Source organism: Syngnathus acus, chromosome 16 (genome assembly GCF_901709675.1).
Source record: "Syngnathus acus chromosome 16, fSynAcu1.2, whole genome shotgun sequence".
Classification (NCBI taxonomy): Eukaryota; Metazoa; Chordata; class Actinopteri; order Syngnathiformes; family Syngnathidae; genus Syngnathus; species Syngnathus acus.
Window position 1 is genome coordinate 10,628,849 of NC_051101.1, and position 16,110 is coordinate 10,644,958.

Sequence of the window (16,110 nt, forward strand, 5' to 3'; positions counted from 1 at the left end):
CATTTAGCTTGCTCCCACTTTGAATGAGATTGCGCGGCTGTATAACAAAAGCGACACATCAGTCTCGCCTGCCCGGCCCATTATCATTTGGACTGCAAGCGTCTCATCCCTGCGTCATTCCTTTGCTCTCATCTCCTATCTATTGGCACATATCGACTGTTTCCACAGAGTCTCGGTCACGGAGATTTAATATCGCAAGTCATGCTTAACTTCTATGGCTACTAATGGATTGTGTATAATGTGGCACTTAAAATGCATGAGCAGCCACTGATTTATCTGTAATTTGCCTCCACTGAAGCGAATCTCCCTCAATACTTGGGGAGCACACCGGAGAATGTTACGTCGGAGTTTGAACACACTTCCCGCGCATAAAATGGATTTTTGGCCGGGCCGGTGACGGTGATAAGGGCGAGACGGGCGTGAAATGGCAAACTTGAGATTTGAGTCGCCCGCCTGAGAGACGATACGGGTCTCTCGGAGGCAGATGGACGTCCCCCATAGGTTCCATCCGCCGTTGTTGTCAAACCATGAGCATGTTAATTACAGTTTGCTCTCCTCACGTATTTGCTCTAGTGATAAAAATGTGATTTTTATATCCTGTTTGAATAGTTGTACTGTGGTCTTAGCCAGCTGCAGTAAAATTACACCCCCGCCCCTCCCCCCTTTTTTTTTTTTTTTTTTTTTTTAATTCCCTTTGACCTCTTAGAGGTCACGCAACATGAAGCAAGGAGCTGTTAGCAGATCGATGTGTTGGGTTTAAAGGTGTCTGTGTTGTCATGGCAGCGGGCTAGGCCACCTCGGCTCAAGGTTAACAGCCGAGGGGCCGCAGTCATACGCCATTAAAGGAAGTGGTCGATGCCGCTGGACAGGTCAGACTGACACCGGCAACGTTTTAATCGCTCAGACTTTAAGTAAAGAAACAAGCTCTTAATGCCGCGCAGATTTATTGGCCATTGCCGGGACTGTGGAGTAATCTTTGTGTGATTTACTTAACCTAACCTAACATTATATCTTTAATTGCTGGCAACAAAGTGCTATATGATGAAAAGGAATGGAGCCCCCTCTTGCATTAGCAGCCCCATCTTTTAAGAATCTATAGTCATGAGTTTCATATCAGAAACATTGCAATAACACATCCATCCAGCCGTCCATTTTCTATAGCGCTTTTTCAGCTCAGGGTCACGGCGAGCCGCAGCCTATCCCGGCTGACTTCAGGCGATAGGCCGACTACACTTTGGACTGGTTGCCAGTCAATCACAAGGCAGCAATTTTCTGTGATTGCTTTTTTTTTTTTTTTTTTTTTTTTTTTTACACCCTCAGGTCATAGTTTCTGTAGTCTCTTCTTTCTAATGTTTTACGCAGGCTGGCAGAAAAATAAATCTGTGAAATTAGTAGGGTACTCTGGAGGAAAATAAAAAAATACAGTATGTAATACTTTCTAGTTCAGATTCAAAAATCATCTGTGGAGCACATTCCAAAAATAATTGATGTTTGATTTGTATTTGTTTTGACGTTTTACTGTGTCCTTGAGTGCCCACTAAGGCACTTATTGTTACAAATATTTTATTATTATGTTTGGACAATATGAATGTTGAATAGGTCCAGTAGGACTGTTGCAGGCGAGTGGCTTCAGTTAACACGCGATGATGGTGTGAATGTAAGACGGAATTGTTGACTTTGCGACCAGTCCAAGGTGCAACTCACATGTGACATTGGACAGAATAGACGGTATAGAAAATAGATGGTTTGATGGAATGTTGACGACAAAGCTTGGACTGTATCTCCCAAATACGCAGTAGTCAATATGAAACAAAACAAATCATGTGTTTGGATAAAAATGCTAAATGCAATAAAATCATTAGGGGACACACATGGCTTTTATTGAACAATTTGACAACCTGTGAAGTTGTTCATGCAAAATTATGTTCTCAAATAATTTTTCAAGTACTACCAGCTCCAGGAGAAATAAATACAACTGAATTATACTTATACTCATTTGTTTCCAGGAAACTCAAAAGATTATTTTATTTGATGAATCTCAATCCTGTCTACATAATGAAATACAACATCATATTTGATATGAAGAATCCTTATGATACCTACAGGATAATTGATTTAAAATCATGGGGTCACGTCAAAATACAAAAACATGATTTTAAATATGTTGTTATCCTTCCCCCTCACATTGAAAACATTATCATAAGCGGACGTGCATGAGCAGACTTTCCGTCCACACATCCTTGGGCCAATTTCAATTTGAGGGCTCCTCACCCATCCGCCGTGTTCGAAGGTGATGACCCCCACCCCTCCCCTACCCCCATCCTTTCAATTACTTACGTTTTTTTGTGTCTGCTCCTGCTCGGAATCTGTAATGAGCGCCGATCTCATCTAATTAGCTGTGCAGATACTGTATGTCACACTAGCCTCATCCTGTTTAGTGTTAATTACCTCTGCATGAGCACACACTGCATACAGTAACTCTACACGTAGAAGCATATAATGCAAGTGAAGTGAAGTGAAGGGATGGGGTGGGAGATTTATGCAAATGCCATCAAGACAGTGTAACTCGTGTTACTACTCTGCAGGGAGCAGTGCCCACCCGCCTTCCCACCAGTCCCTCCCACGGTCCCACCTGACAAGTCTTAACTCTGCTCGGGTCACACCTTATTAATAAAAACAGTCACTGTGAGACGCGTCTTTACATATCTGGAAGTCAGGCTACCGAATAACTGATATGTGATACAGTTGTTTATGAAGTAAATATAGACAACATGCTGCACATTCACGATATGTGCTTAAAAGAGATGGATGTTACAACACTGCCACCTTCTGGTCCCTTTTTTTTGGGCCAGCGTACATGTAAACAGTTGAAATGAGGACTGAGTACCTTTTACTTGCATCAGCGAAACGAAAGGAAATAATAGGGGAAAGGTTCACAAAGTAACAGTTAACGTTGTTCTTTGACTCTCAGTATTTCCCTGAGCGATGATGATGTCATGTAGAATCTGGAGACGAGCAGATGCTGTGCTCTTGATCGGATCCTACGTGATCAGATGCAGTCTGCTTTAACTCCAAATCTTCTTTAAACTGGCACTCTGAACTTCTGCACTCGGAGCTTGAAATACAAACAAGGGGAGATTACTTTTCGTTTTGTGTTGTTGACGATAGACATGGTGAGATGTATTGTTTTGGGTTGTTGCTACAATATTTTTTGGTTTGTTAGCAGAATTAAAAAAATATATAAACAGAATATAAAAAAAATATTTAAAAATATACAGCTTTTAATGTAAAGGGTTGTGCTGCGCAAGACTCAATTTAATGACAGGTGTCAGACTCAAGGGGTAGCACCATGCATCGGTGTCTGTTTAAAGTGTTGCAGTTCCGCGTCTGGCCAGCAGATGTCAGGGCTAGCGATATCATTTTGCCAGATCGATAAACTTGTTAATTCCAACATCAGGGCAGCGTGGGGAAAAAGGAAAGTAGTGCAATAACAGCCCTAAAATAACTGTCATCATGCACACAAAAAATCAACCATGTTTTTTAGTTCAGGCCAAATATAAAAATATTGTGGCCAAGGAATTATGTTAAAGTGAGAGGAGGAGTTTAAGTAGAACAGTTTCGGTATTGACAATAGGGCTAGGCTATCTCTGAACACCGCAAAAAGAGTAAAAACCGATCCACAAATATTAAAAAAAAAAAAGAAAATCTACCAAAATTGATATGAAACTTCAGGAGGGTGCAAAATGTCATGTGATACCTGTCTGAATCAGAATCACCGGACATGTTTGAGTCCTTCTGCAAGTCCTCTTGGGATAGAAACCTCCTGATGCCGCAGCACTGCACCGCCTGGGCTACCGAGTATCGGGTCCTTCCTTCGGCGCAGGCCTCCATTTTGGCCACGCTGAGCTGCGACTGCAGGAAAAGGTGCAGGCAGCTGTCGGACAGCAGCAGAGGACTCAGGAGGATCCTAAATGATGGGATAATAACATTTTAGTGCTGGCCATTGACCGTTTAATAAGAGCATGATGAAAAAACGAAACGACAGTCATTTATTTAAATTGCAGTTTTGAGTTTCCAGTTTCAACCTGTTCTATTTGACTGAAAACAAACTTGAGATAACTCGGCCTTATTTTACTCGCAATATCCGAACTAATACATCTAATTTAAAAAAAAAAAAAATAGCATTAAAAAAAAAAACTTTATTTATATGATAATGCTTACTGTTGTAAGAACCTCTGAAGGCCCGCCATGCGTTCAGAGATCTGCTGGGCGTTATTCAGGCTGAAGAAGGGGTTCTTTGGGGGCAGCTGCGGTAGTTGCGCCCTGACAAGGACAATTGGGAAAAAAAAAAATTACCCTTTAACTGAGTTCAGACAACATCGGAAGCCGTGTGACAGTGTTGAATCATTTCCGCTCACATCAGCATGGAGTTTGCTTGCAGCCTTTGTCGGAGCCACACGAATTCACTAAACCTCCTTCGCACGCACGACATCTTCTTGGTGAAGAACACACTGTCTGTCTAAAAGGCGTAAAGAAGTTGTTGACAGGAAATATTTTTTGCTTGATAAAAAATAAAAAAAACTGCTTTACTTACATGTAAGCAAATTTCATAGTCCATGTATGCGTGCCAAAAGTCATTCTTTTGGATACGTGGGTCTCGAACCCACACGCTTATCACCTGCTGCATGGAGGACTGAAACGGGAGTACTGGCCGTGAGGGAAAAGGGAAGCTGTTTTGAATAAATAGCAAATAGAGGAAATTGCATGACACGTTGGGAAAATCCATACAAGTGTTTGTGATTGCTCAGCTTCAAAAAGACAAGTATAATGGCAAGTAAAACAAATGAGTAAAAAATGAAAAAGATTTCATTATCAGGCCTACCTGAGTTCATCGGGAAGGTCAGTTCCTTCTCCGGCAGGTCGACATGTCGCAACGTGTTTGTGTTTCAGAAGAATGTGATTGTGTTGTGAATAGCTGTGAGCTGGAGGGCTTTATTCTCAGCTTTACTGTTTGGAAAAAAAAAAAGGCCAAAGGTTTCAAAGTACGGGATAGTCAGTCACAAGACTCCCATTGGCTCCTCCCACTTGGCCCTCTGGTGCCGCTGTAGCAAAACAAGCCTCCAACACAAGCATTTGCATTGTCTTGTCGTTGACATTGAGCCAAATCCTGATCCCTCTAAAATCATCACTTTTCAGGAACCCCCCCAAAAGTCCCAATACAAACCCTGAAAAAACATTGCCCCCAGTACCACATGGTGCTAAAATATTAGTGTGTAAATTTGCTACTGAAAAACTGTCAAGATTTTTGCGGTTGCAAGCGCGTGAGGAAAAGAATACAAATGGCCCAGAGTAAAGGTCACACAAGGAATCTTTTATTCGTTGCCGCGTCACAGATCTACAATCTCTACACACACGTGCGGTAAGAACCGCTCAGTAGTTGAGTAGGTGTGTTTTGTTAGGTGTAAGGTTAGGTCGAGCGTGCTAGAACAGGATATGTCCCTCGCACGTGAGGAGGAAATGACCGATGACATCTAAAGTGCTACGTTGAACTTTTTGGGAGATTGTATGCAAAAAAAAACTGCACAACTCTTTAAGGGCAGTAAGGCGACTTTTTTGTTTTGCTTTTTTTGCTCTGTGGTGAACAGCACCGGTTTAAATGAACAAAACCTCTTAAGGGAAAAAAAAAAGGGAATAAAATATTTGGTACAAAGCAGCTAATTTGAGATAAGCTGGGCAACAATTTTGAATAAAACATCAGCCACAAAATACACTTAGCAGGATACAACCAGAAAAGAAAAAAATAAGTAACAAAGTACATTTAGTAAGTACTTTGCACTTAACCCTTGCCCCCAGTGGTTTTAATCAGTAAAGCCTCTACTCCATTTATTTAAAAGCTTTAGGAACTTTGAAAAACAGCCACACAGTAATGGAACTAGCTTTCACATAAACACAACACACTTCCATTAAAATAAATAAAAACATGACCCAAAAAGTGTGGCAACAGGGACACAAATGTGAAAATAATTTGCTGTTGTTCCACTCAACATTTTTGAAGCAAAAAAAAAACAAACAAAGCGCACACGCATGACCGATGAAAAGATTCAAATGTAATTCAATTCCTTTGCTTATCTATGGTCAAAATGATTTCTTCCATTTCAATGCCAGTGTTTTATTAAGTTGAAAAACGCAACTCGCAGTTGAGCCTCCTTCCCACAACGGATCCCATTTCTCTTTTGAGCATCTGCTAGTCAAACAGCACAGTGGTAACTTGAGTATATTACAGTGGCATAAACTTATTTTTAATCCAGTACAGCACATTTGTCATTGTTCCTAAACTACTTTTGCTTTAAATATTCAAACAAGATGATTTGCGCTTCATATCACAGGTGTTAAGTTTACATTGCAGCTACCTCTTCAGTAATAAGACAATTTCTTCTTGCTCCACTGACCATAGATTTAATTGAGAGATGTCAGTTCACTGCCTAATGCGAAAATGTGCTACAACACACACTGGAGGAAAAAAAAAAAATGAGCAGAAACAATCGACTACCTTAAAAAATAATACCAAGTCCACAGTGATAGGGTGTGCTACATGATAACACGAAAAGAGGCTAAAGGCTAATTAGCTGCAAAAACGGTAGCGCTTAGCGTCCGTTATGTGCTTGAGGTCAGCTGAGCGACGCCGCTCAAGAGAGGTAAAAGGAAACTTCACAACATCACAGCGTAGGTTCACCTCGATCTGCGACGGCGCGCGTCATTGTTCGTCATCTCCGCAGTGCCACGTCAGCTTCTGCTCGTAGAAGTCGATGACCGCCTGAGGGCACCTGGCGCTCGCCTCGTGGGCTGGCAGCAGGGCCACGTCGCCAGAGTTCTTCCTGTGGCCGCGAGTAAAAAAAAAAAAAAAATTCAAAATTTTATATCAAATGAATTACTGCAAATCCCAGAAGAGCTCATTTTATTATGGATAATTTAATTGTGTACTTTTTTTTCATAGTAGCAAAGGGAGGGGCAAATCAAGGCCCAACTTAAAGCATCACTTCCCTGAATTCAGTTTCGCGGTTGCACGCTTCCAGTCATTCAACCAACACAAAATCTCCAATTACTCATTGTGAAAACGGCAATTTAAAAAAAGGAAGTGAATTTACCATTTGACTAAAAACACGAGCTCTCCTCGTCTGTCGGTGGAGCCAATGATGCATTCAAGCTCGGGGTAAGCGCTCAGATCTGCGAGCGTGTCTGGATCATCACCGCAGGGCTGAGTATGTATCTGTGGTGGGGACTACATAAGGTGAAATGAGTTGAATGCGGTTTTAAGTTCTCATAAAAGAGGAATTCATTCTAGAAACAAGAACAAAGCGGCTAACTTTCTTTTTGACAAAGACGATGTGGTGTGTATGCCTCCAACTCAAGTCTGCTGACTACTTTGCAATAACAAAAAAGTTGTTAAATGAAAAAAACATTCTTACAAAGAATCATGCAAACACAATTCCAGGAAAATTCCTACAAACTGTCACTGGTCTACCTTGATCACACTTAGGTGTTTTCTTTTTTGTAAGGAGGTGGAAACATGACCACTTCCAGACAACACACTCACAATTTCTGTCTCATCCATCATTTCTTCTTTCGGAACAAACTCCTGCTCTTCTTCCTCATTCTGGTGCGAGAAACTATTTCTCAGATACTCCTCAATCAGCTCAGGACAGTCTAGGTTGTCTTCAGGCTCCCACGTGTTTTCTGCACTGGAACCAGAATGAATAATAAGAGGGATGAGTGACCTTACCATAGTAATTGTAATTAAGTCACGTGGATTGGAAATGAATGCATTTTCTGCACGACTTATTGTTGGAACGGAAAGCCGGGCCGTGTTTTTATTTTATAGAGGATGAGGAAGTGACATGGTGCAAGGGAAGCACGTGTAGCAATGCTATATTTGCAACACTGCAACAATATGAATTAATATTTAAGCAAAATCACATCAGTGGATTTGACAGTGATGGGATTTTTGTGGCTACACAGACAAACTTACATTTTGTGAAAAAGTCCTCAAAAGTGAAAAGTGAGCATATAGTTATGTGAATAATATATGTTCAATGAGGAAAAAGGATACTTACTCCGTGAAGCCTTTCCACTTTAGGAAGTACTCCACTCTACCATTGACGATCCTACGGCGAGTAATCTTCTCAACCACAAATTGCTGCACCTCAGAAGAATCCTCCGTCTTCCTCTGCTTGGCCGTCTGCTTCTTCCTCATCCTTCCTGCAACAAGACACACAACGATTACAAAACGTGAGTTCAAACTTCATTTTTGCTTTGCAACCTCATGTGTTTGTGATGTGGAACTTTTTATTCGTCATTACTGTTTACCTGCTATTCAAGTTTGAATCAGAGAAAAGTGCACACATTTTTGTCATAATTCCAAAAGTAAATTTGGCCGAAATTGTTATTGCGTGCGCGCGCATGGTGTATCATTCACACAAGAACTCATGACGTATGTTTACATAGCTCCACCTGCTGGATTCTACCCGGAAGACAACACTCTATCAAACAAACACGCTACTCGTCCACACATTTTAGTTTACAGGACAGGACGCCGGGCTAGCCTAGAAGTGTGCGTGGGACCGGTTCGGCTCATTCACGCCGCGTGGGGGAAAACACACGTACGTTATTGTGAACGCGACAGCCCCGCTTCGGTCCTTCTTTTCGCTTCAGGGGAGGGGCTGGTGTCCGGAGAGAAGTAACCCGCACTCCTCGTCCTCGGTGCTGACAAACGATCCGCTTCCACCGTGTTTACATGCGAGAAAATAACTTTTCGATGGGGGAGTTGCGATTAAAGATGGCCGTTGGATGCTCGGAGGAAGGAAGTGGTTGCCAAGGGAAAAGGTCATGCCAGGAAAACCGGGAGGAGACGACGGGAGCGCGCACGTCGTCGACCAATCACATGTCAGTCCGTCTCGTCCGCGTCCTCGTGGGTCGCTGGTACGGAAGCAGCTCCGCCGCCCATGGGTGTCACCTGGGTATGACACGCTGAGTGACATCCTCTGGTGTTTTTCGATATTTTAAAAAATATTTTCTATATTACAGCATTGATATATTTTTAGTTAAATAATAATATATTGTTAACGCTAGCTTTTTACGGAGGTATGTTCACTCACCGACCCCCTAAACATCACTGAGTTGACCGGTGAGAGAGCGCCCCCAGGCGTTTGATTGACCGCCTGTTACTGTCCAATAGGGAAGCACAAAGCTTTTGATTGGCTGTACAGAAGCACGTTTTGTTTGCAAGCAATTTCAGAAACTGCCGATAGAGGGCAATGTCTCACTGTATAAGTATTTTCCTCGTGGAATCGCAGACAGTTGTCAACTACAGACAGGTGCATAGTTTTTCTTCACTAGTAGCATATTACTATGCCATACCAACTAATGTATATATTTGATTTAGTTTTAAAACAAAATTATATTCAATGCATAATGTGGTAGATATTAGATACGGCTGTCAGTGTTATGTGGTTGATTTCTCCTCGCGTGCAAACTGCTTCCAAATGATGACCGTGTCAATGAAAACAAAATATTCACATTATCTCTGATCTCTTCCAATACCTCAGTGAGAATTCCAATTTATAGCATTTCCATAGCCCTTCAAATATAAGCTATCGCCACCCCTTTATGTTTGTAAAATAAACAATGCAAAATGTTTTATGGAGGTCTTATATTGTATCTCATTTGAGTTGGTGAACCAAGCGAAATGTCATAAGAATGTTGTGATCGGTCACCTTTATGAAAAATGTTAAGTAAGAAGCCACCAGAGAAGCCACTTGGGATGTGATTAAAAGTGTTTTCATGACAGAAGCCTGCATGGGAGATTAATGTATGAGTATTCTCTCTCGCTCTCTCTTTATGGATCCTAGTCTCCAAGGACCGAGCCTCCATGTGAATCCATTAGTATCTGCTGCACTACGGGTCCAGTTCAGTTCTCAGTGAGGCGTCGATGTCATTATCCGAAATCATTCTCTCCTGAAAAGTGGTACAGTACAATTTCTTCTATGATCAATTACTCACACCGTGCCATTGTTGTTCCCAACCTCGAAAAAAAGTGATGACACAAGCAATCGAGTGCAGGGGAAGTGGTCCAAAGATGTATTTACTATAAGTTGCCAGCGGTTATCACCATCTCATTTTCTATTTAATGAGGCTACCTGCATATGATTTCTTTTGCCACAGTAGCGACAATGCGGGTACATGCGGATCGCTGCACAAAGATGTTTTTCTTTTTTCTTTCTACGGTGTTGGTTATCTACGGCATGACCCTTTCGATTGGCTTTTCTGAGGTTTGAGCTCCAGTTGCCCTAGTAACACACCAACGACAGGCCTGCGCTGTCACCTCAGGTTTAGGAATGGCATCAATGCAAACCGCCAATTTGAATTTCTATCTCTGCTACTGTGTGACTTGCCTTTGCATTCTCTTGGCCAAACTACAGTTTGATAACTTTGAGAATAGGAACTTTTTTTTCCAGGCGTAGTTTGCAGTAGCGTGCAACGGTTCGACGAAATATTTTGCTTGCCTTAGTTACACGAGCGAGTCAAATACGAAAGTGGTCATAATGTCGCGGCCGGTCCGTGTATATTCCATTTCATTTGCGGCCGTCCTCATTCAATAATGACATGCATCGCGGCACTTTTTGTCAAAAGCCAAATGGAATGACGCCAGCACTGCCCAGAGCAATAAAAATGAAATAAGGTTGTTAATGAAATGACACGCTCCAGTTTACACAGTGAAAAGAATGATCACGTTCCTTCCTAAATCAGCCTCCCTACACACCCAAGCCAGGCACATTGCCTGAGCCCTTTGTGAATGTAACCCTGAGAGAAAAGATTGATCCCGATCCACGATGAGTGACCAGAGGTCCAAGTCTTTTTTTTTTTTTTTTTATCTCCCCTGTTCTGCTAGTTCAAGTTAACTGGTCCTCGGCACACAGAGCCACACTAAAGCTTTCCCGCACATTTCTACATTTACCTTCTTTGTTCGTCAAAGCTTTGCACCTCAGCGAGGCTTTGAACGCCACTTGAAGGACATGTTTTTAGCGTAGGCAGAACCCCATAACCAGCTTTTCATTCCCATCAAAAGAGCAAAAAAATAAAAAATAAATTCTGCAAAACCTTGCAAGGGATTGACCTTGAAAGTCAACACAGGCACAGGCAGGAGTGACGTTTGAATAGCTGAAAGTGAAATGTTTTCTTTTCTTTGGAGCATTTTTTTTGTGTGTGTCGTACTTGAATTCTGACTGTTGTGTGGCTTCAATTGATTCTATTCATATTCGAGATTACAGGAATTTAGTAGAGACCTTTTCAACAATTTTAAATGCAGTAAGATGCAAAAGAAAATCACCAAAGACAAGAACTGATTGACTCAAATGGTTAATCACTGCATATCATCCCCATATAATGAATAGAATAGAATAGAATAGATCTTTATTGTCATTGTCACACATGTACAACAAAATGCAAACATGGTATTCAAATAGAATTTTTATTAAGAAAATCTGAATTGTGGCTTTATCTCCATTCACCTTACATAAAAACCAGACTTACTTTGTGCCCGAGTGAACACAAAGGTGATTTACATCATTGCCACGTGCAATTAAAATCCATTCCTGGACTGGAGTGTGTTACTTTAGTGAGGAAAGGAAACTTTTAGTGGTCCCTCCGGTTAATGTTGGCGTACAGGAAACAGGCTCTTACCAGTCAAGTGGCGAGCACGGGTCAGTTTACATTTGCCTCGTTAAGGCGGAGACAGCAGGGCTCCGGCTTCTTCGGCACTAGTAAACAAGAGGCGAGGAAATGTAAGTGCTTGTTATGGATGAGCGGTTGATGCAGATGATTCAACACTCCCCAACGCAGGGCCCATTTTGCTTTGAAGATAGATAGAGCTGTTGAAAAGTTAAATCCAGTAGATGGATTTAAAAAATACTGCTAATTCAATTCATCAAGTGTATAGTTTGAATTTATGTAATTTTTATTTATTATTATTATTATTATTATTAAATTATGCATTTTTGAATGAAGAGCCAGTATTGAATTGCACTGCCCCGCTGACTGAATTCTTTCTCGTTTTCTGATCGAAAAACCTTGTAAGAAGAATTCAGGTGTTGAAGGCTAGCTGGAATGGAATGATAGGAATGATAGAGTCCACGTGCAAACAAACTTTTGGACTGTCTTTTAGCACTGTCGCAGCATTATAGTGCTGAGCAATGATTCATGTTGTCTCGCAGAACATGTACATTTAAACATTCGGAAAGGTGGCACTTACAGTGTCGCTTGGAAATGTACTTTGGCCGAGACGTATAACATTAGTCTTCCAACCTTGTTGAATAAGAGCCTGGGTGCACGTTCTCATAAATATGACGCAAAGAACATCATTTATTGAGGGCTATATTCATCACTGCGGGTGTATCAACAAGCCATCTTGTTGAAGTGTGGTGGCTTCCATCTGTTTGAGAAAAGGTCAGACTTTTCTGCTGTGCTTGAAATGCACATTTGTTCTTCCAATATATTCAATTCAATAGATGTATTTTTTGGGGGGGTGTTCCAATACTTTTGGCAAACACATTAAAATTTCAATATAATAAAAATAATTGAAAAAGGCCGTAGACGTACATGGTACTTGCGTAGCATACAGGGACATTATAGTGTGCCAGTTTTTTATTGCGTCAAAGCACTTATTTTACATGACAAAAATCTTAAAGTATATAGGAGTAAACAAAATCACCAAAAATATTTTAGATTAAACAAAATTATTAAGATCTTGTCTCATATTACTCACAAAAATGTACTTATGTGACTCAGAAGAACAATTGATTATTCTGCTTGTCACAAATACATAGATGGACAAAAATATATCTTGAGTAAATCATTTTTGGGTGAATGGCACATAGATTTCCTGCGTGGGTGTTGGTGTGTTGCCGCAAGGCACGCACGGACACAGACTGACCTTCTCTATGACCTTAGCTTTACCGTTTGTTGTCTGTTCCTTCTGAAGTTTGCCGACCTGCCAAGTTACATATAACACAAGCGCCCTGACAGTTTTGACACAACCTTTCTCTTCATATACTGTAATTTCCCTTTGTAGTTAAATTCTCGTTTAAAATGTATGTGATGTGTTCATTTTGACGTGTTCTAAAAAATACCTAGCTAGCTAGCTCGATAGCTAGCTAGATAGCTATAAGATAACTAGCTAGCTAGATAGCTATAAGATAGCTAGCGAGCTACATAGCTATAGATAGATAGGCGTCGACCATACAAATATCAATCTTATAAATAATATTTGCTATAATGACATGACAAATATCAACAAGCTGCTGCAACAGTTAAGTTCTCACTGTCAGCAGCGCTTCGCAAACTGCAGCGCCGCGGGACTCTGGAGTGAGTATGCATGAATCAATTATTCATCTTTATGTCAAAACACTGAAGAGACTTTGATTGTGATAGATGTGCAGGCATGGTAGCAAAAGCGCAAAACACGCAGCCATCTCGACCGCCTCTTTGCTTCATGGCAACAGTGGAAGGTTTTGGAAAACAGCCCGCGGCATTGCAGGAGTCAGTACAAGACAATCTAAGTAAGTCCGCAGTCCACTAGTTTCTTTTTTAGACTGCTCGAGCCTTCGATGGTTTTGAGTGAGCAGGCCTCGCGGCGACGAGGTGACGGACTGCAGGTGGGATCAAAGGTCAAACGTGGTCTTCAATCTGGATTTTCTTATCAGGGTAAATGAGACACGAGCATCTGTTGTGGACATTCAAACAGCTTATCTGGTCACCTGATCTCGGAAACAAAGCGAGCAGTGATGTGTCAAGCCATTGTTGCATTATGCACAGTTTGGAGAAAAGAAAAGAAAAGAAAATGTAGTACTGCACATTTATTTATATAATACTTACATAAAATTGAGGAATATTTTGGTATTTTAAATATGCACTGTAAAATATATATTAAAAAAATACAGTAGTTTGATAAATATGCAAGTTATTATTTTATTTATTATTCAAGAATAAATTAAATAAAAATAAAATGTAAATCCAAAAATTTTTTCTTGCTTTACTATTCCTTTTTTAATCAATTAATCAATTATTTAGTGTGATAAACCAATAATACCAAGACAATTTTCATAATAAATATCTAACTTACTTTGCCCAGCTATGTTCAGGTATTCCAATCACAATAAAAATATTTCTTTATCTTCCTTAACAGTCTTAAATTCAAACCTGACTGTTGTTGTTTTAAGTGTGTCGACATATACATATGATCAATTAATTATGAGGCTCATTATTCATTAATGTAATCATTAAATGAGCCAAGGAAAACTATTACTGCCTTAACAATTGAGAGTATGTATTAATATTTCAAGTCCACATCACACAATTACTATTGTAAGGCCCTGGTGTTTAATAATAGATACAGGATATTTGCCCTAATAGGTGGTAAATTGTGATTTCATTCCAATTTGATTTACGTACATAACCTGCACTGATTATTCAGCCTTACACGGGAAGCAAAAAGTCATGTGATGCAATGATGATGACTTCGCCTGTGTGTACGTTTTGAGCAAGGGAGCAAAGCGATGGGGAAGTGGGGGGGGGTGAGATGGAGAGAGAGAAATCTCTGGCCCAGAATATCGAAAATGAGGTCGGAAGTCTTTCTCTCCCTGGTGATGATCGACCCCGTGTAGAAGACAGTCAATCCGTGTTAAATTATAGATTAAGGCTCCGCTCAGGCTGGCTGGCTGGCTGGGCGCAGGCAGCTGCATGCGCTTTAAAGTGCACTGGTTGTTGCTATGCTAGCCTCACCTCCATGCCTTATTCAGTCAGAACATCAAACATTGCCCACAGATGAAGAAAGAGACTGGATGAATATGTGAAGAATCTTACTGTATATGCCCTCTTTGAAATTGTTTCCTTACGTAACCGTGGAAGGTTTACTTTACACTATGACATCACGTCGCAGGGTTTTTTTTTCCAGTTTTTTTCAAATGATATATATGACTTGTTGTTTTTACAATCGCCTATAAAATGTATGATTCTTAAAAAAAGTTTTATCTTAATTTCCATCCAATTTGTAATTTTCTAAAATTCCAGATGAAAGTAACAACGCATTTTTAAAGTCAATTCAGAGATTTGAAATCAAATTTGAAAATAATTGCTTGTACAAAGAATGAGAATTATGTAGTCCGCTAAAATGCTTTTTTCCTTCAGCTAGTACACTAATGTGCCTCGTTGTCCGCTGTGAGTGCTTGCATGTAAAAGACAAGATTTAAAATATTGAAATTTTATAGATGAGTTTTATTCAAAGACTCAATTTTCAGGGGGTCTTAATTATTTGGTGCATTTAATTCGTAGTTTTTCCAAAACCTTCCACGTCAATAAATACCACAAAGATCAGTTTCTGTAGCTATTAGAATCTTTATGCAATTTCAATGTTACAGGCCTTTTATTTGCAGAAATTGTTATTTGCTTTTTCCACACCAATGATTTTATCACAGGTCAAGTTATAAATCCCAGGGAGGAAATATAACAGCGTTCTTTGAATTATGGTGTCAAATAATAGTCTTCTTTTTGTCAAGCAGCATCTGTATTTGTGTCCTTGAGAGGAATGGCATGCAATAGCAACTCTCATCAGGGACTCAAAGGCATTGAGCATGCTGATGCAATTTATTTTCCAAGTGATCACCATGCTGTGCTGTCATAGCGACAAAATGCAGGTACGATAATGAACGAGCGTATTTTTGAGTCTTTTCTTAGAAAATACTGCAAAGCCATACATAGCTCCACTTTCAGCAAAAAAACACAAACCACCTTAAGATCCATATAAAAAATATATTGGAGCTCCTTTGTTTGAGTGCTTTAGGCAACTGAATGCACACAGTAGCCTCACAGTGATATAAAACATGCCGTTTACAGCAACAACACTAACGACCTGAGGCTGTTACACTACAAATATTGTGAATGTGGCCATGCAGCAAAAAAACAGAAGGGGGGAGGGGCAGACGAGCAGCAAACGCATCACATTCAAGAAAAAGGAAAGGAATCAAAAGACGGTTCTTTTCAAACTCTTTGCTTGCCCTTTTT

The 16,110-nt window shown here is 40.4% G+C and overlaps 2 protein-coding genes across 4 annotated transcripts; both read right to left on the reverse strand.

Annotated features, from left to right (window-relative positions):
* Positions 1–1,858: 1,858 nt before the first annotated feature.
* snx10b (sorting nexin 10b) lies at positions 1,859–5,044 on the reverse strand. 3 transcript variants are annotated; one of them, XM_037274616.1, is made up of 6 exons: positions 4,883–5,044; positions 4,595–4,730; positions 4,419–4,519; positions 4,222–4,323; positions 3,758–3,967; positions 1,859–3,115 (listed from the first exon to the last, which is right to left on the reverse strand). In XM_037274616.1, the coding sequence occupies exons 2-6, from the start codon at positions 4,685–4,687 to the stop codon at positions 2,995–2,997; spliced, it is 627 nt and encodes a 208-aa protein (XP_037130511.1). In that variant the 5' UTR covers positions 4,688–4,730; positions 4,883–5,044; the 3' UTR covers positions 1,859–2,994. The 3 variants fall into 3 exon arrangements, with proteins under 3 accessions (XP_037130511.1, XP_037130512.1, XP_037130510.1); XM_037274617.1 differs by having other exon boundaries at positions 4,595–4,693; positions 4,883–5,016; XM_037274615.1 differs by having other exon boundaries at positions 4,595–4,707; positions 4,883–5,013.
* Positions 5,045–5,350: 306 nt separating this feature from the next.
* On the reverse strand, positions 5,351–8,951 carry cbx3b (chromobox homolog 3b). The gene is made up of 5 exons (XM_037274643.1): positions 8,662–8,951; positions 8,112–8,256; positions 7,595–7,739; positions 7,146–7,279; positions 5,351–6,875 (listed from the first exon to the last, which is right to left on the reverse strand). Exons 2-5 carry the CDS (start codon positions 8,249–8,251, stop codon positions 6,755–6,757), a joined length of 540 nt encoding a protein of 179 aa, XP_037130538.1. The 5' UTR covers positions 8,252–8,256; positions 8,662–8,951; the 3' UTR covers positions 5,351–6,754.
* Positions 8,952–16,110: the final 7,159 nt, after the last annotated feature.

Bases quoted from the DNA above. Each gene is read 5' to 3' on its own strand.
- snx10b (XM_037274615.1), bottom strand. The intron at 4,520-4,594 runs GTAAGTAAAGCA...TACGCCTTTTAG, and splicing joins ACTATGAAATTTGCTTACAT to ACAGACAGTGTGTTCTTCAC. The intron at 3,968-4,221 runs GTAAGCATTATC...CCCATCATTTAG, and splicing joins CTTCAGAGGTTCTTACAACA to GATCCTCCTGAGTCCTCTGC.
- cbx3b (XM_037274643.1), bottom strand. From the start codon at position 8,251: ATGAGGAAGAAGCAGACGGCCAAGCAGAGGAAGACGGAGGATTCTTCT. The intron at 7,740-8,111 runs GTAAGTATCCTT...TTCTGGTTCCAG, and splicing joins AAGTGGAAAGGCTTCACGGA to TGCAGAAAACACGTGGGAGC. The intron at 7,280-7,594 runs GTGAGTGTGTTG...CACCTTATGTAG, and splicing joins TGATGGATGAGACAGAAATT to TCCCCACCACAGATACATAC.